Source organism: Leucopleurus acutus (assembly GCF_964270905.1).
Source record: "Leucopleurus acutus genome assembly, chromosome: 16".
NCBI lineage: Eukaryota > Metazoa > Chordata > Mammalia > Artiodactyla > Delphinidae > Leucopleurus > Leucopleurus acutus.
In genome coordinates, this window is record NC_139158.1 from 37,273,627 (window position 1) to 37,283,260 (window position 9,634).

The 9,634-nt window shown below is 57.4% G+C and overlaps 1 protein-coding gene across 1 annotated transcript; it reads left to right on the top strand.

Moving 5' to 3' along the window:
• Nucleotides 1–7,047: 7,047 nt before the first annotated feature.
• Nucleotides 7,048–9,053, top strand: RPL3L (ribosomal protein L3 like; the record flags this gene model as incomplete). The annotated part of the gene is made up of 6 exons (XM_082856882.1): nucleotides 7,048–7,234; nucleotides 7,334–7,494; nucleotides 7,701–7,802; nucleotides 8,269–8,364; nucleotides 8,596–8,715; nucleotides 8,983–9,053. The coding sequence occupies 6 exons, from the start codon at nucleotides 7,048–7,050 to the stop codon at nucleotides 9,037–9,039; spliced, it is 723 nt and encodes a 240-aa protein (XP_082713008.1). The 3' UTR covers nucleotides 9,040–9,053.
• Between the last annotated feature and the right edge of the window lie 581 nt (nucleotides 9,054–9,634).

Sequence of the window (9,634 nt, forward strand, 5' to 3'; positions counted from 1 at the left end):
GACCGGGGCCCTACTGGCCACCCTCTGTGATCTCCATACCTGGCACACCCTCTGGCTAGCACCAGGGAGGATGGGTGCTGGTCACTTCCTGCCCAGAGGCTGGGGTCAGTCATTAACTCTATGGACGCACAGAATCCAGAATCATAGTAACCTTAAATCTTCAAATCATGAACTCTTAGAAACTGTCACACTCAACTAATCATAACATTGGCCTGCAATGTCGGGCTGAACGAGGGGACCCAATGGAGGTGGGCCGGAGTCATCGCATGACCCGCAGTAACCAGCACGAGCTCGCCCACCAGAGGAATATGAGAAAGCAGGGTATAGTACTCAGTTAAGGGAAAGCACCCAGATGATGGCTTTCTGCTGCCACCCAGCAGCAGATGGACTCAGAGATCACGCAGCAGAAGCAGAAAAAGGCAAATGAGAGGGAGGGACCCAAGCAGCTTTGTGGCTCCATGTCCGACCCTCTGGCCCTTGGCCTGTGTGGCTGGAGCCCCCACTGTGTGCTCCCAGGCCCAGCACCGAGGGTGTTCCCTTTGGCCCTGAGTCTGCAACATGTCACTCCTGTGCTTCCTTCCTTCAGGGAGCCCCTCTCCCCCAGGGCCATTTCTGGGCTGAGGGGTTTACCCCTTCCCAGTGATTTTTTTCCTGCCAGACTCAGCCCAAAGTATTAAAAGTAGCTTTGTCATTCAAAAACAACGACAAAAACAAAGAATTGTAGATTTTAGTAGCATAGAATTTTAGCAACCAGGGATGCAAAATCCACAGACCTGCAGAGATATCTTAGGCCTGTAAAACTCTGATTCTACAATTACAGAACTTTATAACGATAAAATCTTTGATTAAAAAATAAGAGATTTCAGGGACTTCCCTTGTGGCGTAGTAGTTAAGAATCTGCCTGCCAATGCAGGGGACACGGGTTCGAGCCCTGGTCTGGGAAGATCCCACATGCCGTGGAGCAACTAAGCCCGTGTGCCACAACTACTGATCCTGCACTCTAGAGCCCACAAGCCACAGCTACTGAAGGCCGTGCACCTAGAGCCCGTGCTCCGCAACAAGAGAAGCCACTGTAATGAGAAGCCTGCACACTGCAATGAAGAGTAGCTCCTGGGCTTCCCTGGTGGCACAGTGGTTGAGAATCTGCCTGCCAATGCAGGGGACACAGGTTTGATCCCTGGTCTGGGAAGATCCCACATGCTGCGGAGCAACTAGGCCCGTGAGCCACAACTACTGAGCCTGCGCGTCTGGAGCTTGTGCTCCACAACAAGAGAGGCCGCGATAGTGAGAGGCCCACGCACCGTGATGAAGAGTGGCCCCTGCTCGCCACAACTAGAGAAAGCCCTCGCACAGAAATGAAGACCCAACACAGCCAAAAATAAACAAATTAATAAATTAAAAAAAAAAAAAACAGTAGCTCCTGCTGGCCACAACTAGAGGAAGCCTGCAGGCATCAACGAAGACCCAACGCAGCCAAAAATAAAATATAAATAAATAAATTTATTTTTAAAAAGTATAAAAAAAATTTAAGTTCATAAAAATTATCTTAAGGGACTTCCCTGGTGGTGCAGTGGTTAAGACTCTGTGCTCCCAATGCAGGGGGCCTGGGTTCAATACCTGGTCAGGGAACTAGATCCCACATGCATGCTGAAACTAAGGAGCCCGCCTGCTGCAACTAAGACCTGGTGCAACCAAATAAATAAATATTAAAAAAAAAAGTATCCTAAGTGTTCTTGGCTCACAGCTACTAGAGTCAAGGGACCTTGATTGAATCACAGCTCTAGTGATCCTCTGGGCACACAGCCAAACTTCCCCATCTTCCCGCCGTTTTTCCAGTTCAGGTTCACAGCCTCAGGACAGCACAGGAATCTGCTCTGCTTCAAGGCCAGCAAACTGGACTCAGACACTCCAATGGCAGCTGCCCAAGGGAAGCTCCCAAACCCGAGTTCCTAAACCCCCTACCAGGCCAAGTTGTTCCCGTTTTGGAGGGTCACACAAAGCAGAAAACAAAGTGTGTGACCCAGTCCCAGGACATTTGAGGAAGCAAGTGCCAGCCCTAGCTCCAGGTGCACCCCCCCAGGCTGCCCAGGCTGCCCCCCTTCGCCCTGCCCTGGGCCAGGCCCGCTTCTGACACCAGAGCCCACATCCGCCACAGGAGATGACAGAGCTCCCCTGCCAGGGGCTAAATCTGGGATCTGGCTGCTGTGCGTCCTGGCCCTGCCACTTGATCTCCGACGCCTTGTGAGGTGGCCCCTTCCCTTCCTAACCTGCAGGGACAGGCCTCCATGGTCAGTGGGCTGGGAGGGGGGTTGGGGGGAAGCACGCCAGCTTCCTGGCGAGGGGCAGGTGGGCTTCTGGGATCTATCCCAGCAGAGAAGGTCCTTGGGCCTGTGACAGAGTAGGTGATTACAGGGGACAGCAGGGGGCCCAAGCTCTGGCTTCCAGGCCTAGGACAGGCAAACAGAGGGACAGATGGCAGTGGCCCCCTGCCTCTGTGGCCTTGGCTGCAGTGTGGATCTGCCTCTTCTGGGCCCAGACAGGCAGGACCAGGCCACTGAGACAGGAAGCCCACGGGTAAGGGGGGCTGCCGCTGGCTCTGTCCCTAAGACACTGCCCTTGGAGAAGTTTCCCTCCTTTCTTGTGGACAGATGCAGGCCCTGAGGGCCACCAGGTCTCAGCCTGGGGTCTCTAGCTCACTTCTGGTCTGGTCTCTGGGACTGCCCAGCTGCGCCCAGCTGCACCCAGCAGGGAGACCCCAGCTCTGATCTCCCTTCCCTTCTGTCCCCAGTCCCACCGGAAGTTCTCTGCCCCTCGGCATGGACAACTGGGCTTCCTGCCACACAAGAGGAGCCGCCGGCACCGGGGCAAGGTGAAGACGTGGCCTCGGGACGACCCCAGCCGGCCCGTGCACCTCACGGCCTTCCTGGGCTACAAGGCTGGCATGACACACACTCTGCGGGAGGTGCACCGGCCAGGGCTCAGTGAGTGGCCTCTAGGGGCCCCTGGGGGGCGGGCCGAGCACCCCCGACCGCCAGAAGATCTGGAGGTTCTTCCAGAGGCTAGGAGCCACAACTGGGCTTCCGGAGGGGAAACAGCCCCAGAAGGGGCCAGGCCCCGCCCATGGGCACCTCAGTCAGAACGTTGACTGCTGGCCGTGCCTCAAGAACCGATCTGTCATTGCCCCAGTTTACAGATGAGGAAATAGAGCAGTTATGAAACTTGTAAGAGCTAAGATTCAGGGGCAGGTGCCCCTACACACTTCCGGTTTTGAGATCATCGTAGTGTGGTTATAAGAAATAATACAGAGGGATTCCACGCACACTTTACCCAGTTTCCCCAATGGAAACATCTCTTAAAACCATCGTAATATGTCACAGCTGGATAATGACATGGATACACCCTACTCATCTTATGCTGGATTCTCCTGAATAAGATGTGTGTTTATTTAGTTCTCTGGTTCTGTCACGTGTAAATGACAGTTTCTGTCATGTGTAAATGCGTGTACCCACCACCTTGGAACGTTCCATTCCCACAACAGTCCGTCCTGTTGCCCTATTATAGCCACAGCCGCCACCCCCCAACCTTCTGGCAACCACTCATCTGTTCTCCATCTCTCCTAAAGTATATATTTTTTGGCTGTGCCACGAGGCTTGCAGGATCTTAGTTCCCTGGCCAGGGATCGAACCCGGGCCCTCGGCAGTGAAAGTGCCAAGTCCTAACCTCTGGACCGCCAGGGAATTCCCCTAATATATATTTTAAGCATATACTTCTTTGACTTCAGATCAGCCTCATTAATAACATCTATAAAATCATGGGTTTAGGACAAGTCTTAGGTTTTGTTCTAGAACTCATCCATATACATTCATAGTGCCCATTTGTACTCCCCTAGAGGATGACCAACCCTACCCTTTGGGGGACGCTGCTCTGGCTGTGGCTCTCCTGGGCGGTCTGGTGGGGAAACCAAGGCAGGAGCAGGTCAGGCCTTACCTGAGCTGAGTCAGAGCTACTATGGACACCTGTGGGGTCTTGCCCAGCAGTGGCTCCACACGCAGGGCAGAGCAGGGAGAGAAGGGCTGGGAGTGGGGAGGCTCAGGGCTGGAGGTCAGGGGCCTGCTCACAGGGGCCTCTGTCCGCAACAGCCCTGGGGCTCTGGTGCTGGGTCCTCCCGCGGGCAGGTGGGGCTGTGGTCGGCACTTCCACCCCGTCCCCTCTCCATGGAACTCCCCATGGGACTCGGAGGCCCCCCTCCACGCCTCTGTCTCTGGGTTTCGTTCAGAAATTTCCAAGCGGGAGGAGGTGGAGGCGGTGACAATTGTGGAGACGCCGCCTGTGGTGGTGGTGGGCGTGGTGGGCTACGTGGCCACCCCGCGAGGCCTGCGGAGCTTCAAGACCATCTTTGCGGAACATCTCAGCGACGAGTGCCGCCGCCGCTTCTACAAGGACTGGTGAGGGATGCCGGGTGGTTGGGCAGGAGGAGGAGTGTCAGCAGCGTGTGGAAGGCAGAAAAGTGTGTGTGTGTGTGTGTGTGTGTGTGTGTGTGTGTGTGTATGCGTGTGAGTGTGTGATGCCTTCCCTCCAATAAAAGACAAGGACTAGAGGGCTGGAGAGGAAATTAGTTAGAGGAAAAAGGAAAGCAAACATTCTCATCCTCAGGGTGAACTAAGAACTGATTTGATGGAATGTCAGAGTTGGTTCCAAGCTTCCTAGTAGCCAGGGTGAAAAGGGAAATAGCCAACTGACAAGCTCTTTTCATCAGAAAGAAGGGCATCCTTAGGCATCAAATCTTCCCCTGGCATTAAGTCCAGAAAGGGAAGGCACCCCTGCCTGAGGAACCTCACAGACATCCCCTTCCATATGGAGGCAGAGGCACGTGTAGCCTCCATGGGAGGCGAGGACCTTGGGCCCCAGTGTCAGAGCAGGTTGTGTGACCACAGGCAAGCTGACTGACCTTTTAGAACCTCACCTCCCCCCCCACACACACACTCCCCACAGACACCATCAAATGGGAACAGGAGAGGTCTCCGCATCTTGGGGCAGCCCTGAGGATGAGCTGAGCAGAGTGTGTCAAGTGCTCAGCACAGGGAAAGAGCTCAGCGAACGCCAGCTGGCCTTGTTTTTGCTGCTGCAATTGTGATCAACTTGCCCCTCATCTGACCTCTGTGAACCTCGGTTTCTTCATCTGTAGGATGGGGATAATGATGTCCACCTTCCAGCATCCTGGCAAGGGTTAGGAACGATGGGGTGTGGGGCCTGGCCAGTCCTGACTGTTCGCTTTAGAAGTGGGTTCAGCAGCCATGGCAAAGTGGGCACGTGGCCATGGCTGGCTGGCACGCCCCTTCCCTGGGCTCCTGCACATCTGCTCACTCTCAGCCCCAGGAGGCAGGGAGGGTACCCACTTTACGGAGGAGGAAACTGAGGCCTAGAGAGGGAAAGACAGTCTGTGCTTAAGGAGGGCGCCCGGAACCAGCCCAGGGACCCCAGGGGCCCAGCAATGCCTCCCCTGGGAATGGGAGGAGGGAGGAGGGGGACATCTAAGCCCATGCTTGGTAGGATGCAGTAGAGGCTGACATTCTGGTCGTGCTGAGCACCCTCTGTGCACGGCTCAGGCACAAGAGCAAGAAAAAAGCCTTCACCAAGGCCTGCAAGAGGTGGCGCGATGCTGACGGCAAGAAGCAGCTGCAGAGGGACTTTGCTGCCATGAAAAAGTACTGCAAGGTCATCCGGGTCATCGTCCACACCCAGGTCAGCCCCTACCCCCTGGTCCACACTGGTCAGCCAGTCCACCACTTGGGCCCAACCTCCCTCAGCCTGGCTTCCCTGAGCCCTGGCAAATGTCAGCCTAAAAATACTGTGAGCCTCGGGCATGGGCCCAAAGTGTCGGCTGACCAGCCAGCCGCCTGCAGCCCCGGGGATGGGGTGTTGGGCATCAGTGCACTCTGAGGGCTACGGGGTACTGGCCACACCCAGCAGTCAACCAAGGCCCTGAAATGCCCCAAAGGTCCAGGATCACCTGCCCAGTGTTGGGTGTGGGGGTCCGGCAGCCTCTGTTTGGGGTCTGGCACATGTGGGTGTGAATCAACATTCGTGAGTGGGGTCTGGCTTCGTGTGGGTTGACAGGTTACCTATACCCTCTGGCTTTTTCTGGAACGTTCAGGGAAGCCTTCCCAGGCCCGGAGCAATGACCCTCCCTACCTGCCTGAGTTACTCTCCCACTTGTAGTTCCTGGTTATGTGTGTCATTGGTTAACATCCATCTCCCTCCATAGACTTGAGCTCCATGGGGGCAGGGGTCACAGCTTCCTGCTCACTGCTGTACCACACCCCCCAGGAGGCTTATATGCAATAGGTCCTCCATCAGTACTGGTTGAGCCCTATGCTGTGACCTAACCGTGTCCCTGCTTCCACCTCACACAGCAGCAGCCAGAGATGTTTAAAAATGTGCAACAGATCATGTCACACCCTGCACTTGGAATAAAGCCCAAGCTACTCCTTATGAGACCTGCCTGGCCAGGCCCCTGCTCACCTATCACCATCCTGAACCCTCCTCCCTGTTCACCACAGTCCAGACACACTGGTCTCGTTTCTGTCCCACCAACCACTGCCCCCCCATCTTCCCTGCCACAAGGCCTTTGCATATGCGGTTCCCTCTGCCCCAAAAGCTCTCAGATCTTCACCTAGTGGTTCCTTCTTGCCATTGATGTCACCTCCTCAGAGAGGCCCTCCTTCACCACCGTCATGTGCAATAACTGTCCCCTCCACCCTCAATATTTCATCACAACACTTAGGCCTATCCAAGAGTTTACTTGGTTTCTGCCGCCCAACTAGATGGTGGCTCCATGGGGGCCAGGACGCTGTCTGCCTCATTCCATGCTGCATCCCCAGTGCCTCGCACAGAACGTGGCATATAGGCACACCAGAGCATGGGATCATCTGTTGAATGAATGCATGCGTGAGAGTCTGCCAGGGATCACCAGCTGGCCATGTCGTATCGGCAAATGGGTGTGTGTGTGACTTTCTGGGAACCGACTGGCCGTGCCATGTCTTACAGATGAAGCTGCTGCCCTTCCGGCAGAAGAAGGCCCATATCATGGAGATCCAGCTGAATGGCGGCACGGTGGCTGAGAAGGTGGCCTGGGCCCAGGCCCGGCTGGAGAAGCAGGTGCCAGTGCACAGTGTGTTCAGCCAGAGTGAGGTCATTGATGTCATTGCCGTCACCAAGGGCAGGGGCGTCAAAGGTAGGGCCGGGTGGGGATGGCGGCTCCAGGAAGGCTGCCTGGAGGAGGTGGGGACCAAACTGGCCTCTAAGCCACCCACCCTGCCCCTCCCACCTGCAGGGGTCACGAGCCGCTGGCATACCAAGAAGCTGCCGAGGAAGACCCATAAGGGGCTGCGCAAGGTGGCCTGCATTGGTGCCTGGCACCCTGCCCGTGTGGGCTGCTCCATCGCCCGGGCTGGGCAGAAGGGCTACCATCACCGCACAGAGCTCAACAAGAAGGTGTGTCCGCAGGCCTGGTTTGAGGGGGGATGCCCGTGACCACACCCCAGTGAGTGGGGTGCATGACCCAGATGCTGCCTGGCCCCCTAAGGCTCTGAAATGCCCCCACCAGCACCTGGGTCTAAGCCCACATTCTGATGGGTGTGGGCATCTTGCCAGCCCCAGAGGCTACCTGCTGTCCCCAATGTGCCCTGTGCTCCTAGCAGATCTACCGCATTGGTTGGGGGCTGCACACGGAGGACGGGAAGGTGGTTAAGAACAACGCATCCACCAGCTACGATGTGACCGACAAATCCATCACACCACTGGTGAGGGTGGGCCGCCAGTTTGGCTGTGGGGCAGGCCTGTGGGGTGCTGCCCTCTCCCAAGAGCTCAGGCTACAGGGTGGACCACCTGGTGGACCAAACCCCTGCTGTTTCTGCATCCTCAGAGCCACCACTGCAGACAGCTCATCCTCCAGCTGCTGTCACAGGGTGCAGAGTGCAGCAGCTCTGACTGTGGCCTTGGAGTCAGGCTGCCTGGGCTCAAACTCCAGCTGCAGTGGGTAGCAGCTGCGGGGCCTGGAGCAAGTGACTTCACCCCTCTGAGCCTCAGTTTCCTCCTCTGTAAAATGCAGATTTTTAAATAAGATAATCACGGGAAGGACTTAGGGTGTGGCTCAGATGCTGCCCTGATTAGTGATTGAGAATGTCACCCTAGGCTAGGGGAATTCTCCTAGGGCCTCCAGCTGCCTCCTAACCCAGCAGCCCCTTTCCTGGACTCACCTTCCCACAGGGTGGCTTCCCCCACTACGGGGAAGTCAACAATGACTTCATCATGCTGAAAGGTTGCATCGCGGGCACCAAGAAGAGGGTCATCACGCTGAGGAAGGTCAGTGCCAGGTGGTGAGCTGGGGAGTGGGAGCCCCATGGGCCTTGGGGGAGTTGGGCGGCTGGCCTACCCTGTCCTCCAGCCTGCTTCAGGAGGGGTGGGGATGGGGAAAGCAAAGAGGGAGAGGTTCTAACAGAATCTGGGTGAGCAAGACCTTCCTGACTGGGGGTAATGGGAGGGGCTGAGTGGGGACCTCCCACGGTGACAGCTCCCCTCTCCCACCGGCCACAGTCCCTCCTGGTGCACCACAGCCGCAGGGCCCTGGAGAACATCGAGCTCAAGTTCATTGACACCACCTCCAAGTTTGGCCATGGCCGCTTCCAGACAGCCCAAGAGAAGAGGGTCTTCATGGTGAGCCCACCAGCCTTACTCTCTGGGGCTCCGACACCACATCCTACCTGCCCCAGAGCGGGGAAGCTGAGCAGATGGGGGTGGCACGCATGTCCCTGCACTCATCCACAGGAGGGGGCTTTTAGGGGTCCAGTCCTAGGCACTGATTCTTGCCAGAAAGGAAGTAGGGGAGGAACAAGTGGGAGAGGGCACAGGGCCGACTTCGCGTAACCCAGGCGGCTGGTTAGACCCCTGTGACTAACGCTCCTCCTGTCCCTCTCCCACCAGGGTCCCCAGAAGAAGCATCTTGAGAAGGAAAAGCCGGAAACCTCGGGAGACTTGTAGGCAGGATGGGATGGAGGGAGCCTGAAAAAAGCGCGGCGCAACCCCCGCGTGTCCCCTTGTCTAATAAAAGCCAGAGACAACTCTTCCCGCGGTGTCTCAGAGTTGGGGGGCGCGGAAAGGCTGGTCAACGGCCGGCAGCCCGGGGCTTAAGCGCCGGGAAACGACGAGAGCGTACGCGGCTCAGTGTGGTGCACCGCGACAGCCACCCCAAACCCAGCGCAGCTCAGCGCCCCGCCCTGCAGCTAGGGGCAGGGGGGCAGGGGGGCAGGGGGGCAGGGGCGGGGCCGCGGGGACCGCTCAGGAGTGGTCCTTAGTGGTGGGCGGGGCCTGCTGGAAGACGGAGGGGGCAGGTCCTCGGGAGGGGGCGGGGCCTCCTGGAGGCGGAAGCCGGAACCCTAGTCCCGGGGTGGGATTGGTCCGTGGAAAGGGCGGGTCAACGGGAGGCGGGCCCTGCGAGGGTGTCTCGCACCTCTGGACGTGATTGGTCCCCTTGGGGGGCGCGGCCTAGGGCGCCGGGGCAGGTCCGGGATCCGAGTGGGATTGGTTCTCGGGAGGCGGGGCAGGAGGCGGGCACAAGCACCAGGTCGTAGGTCTG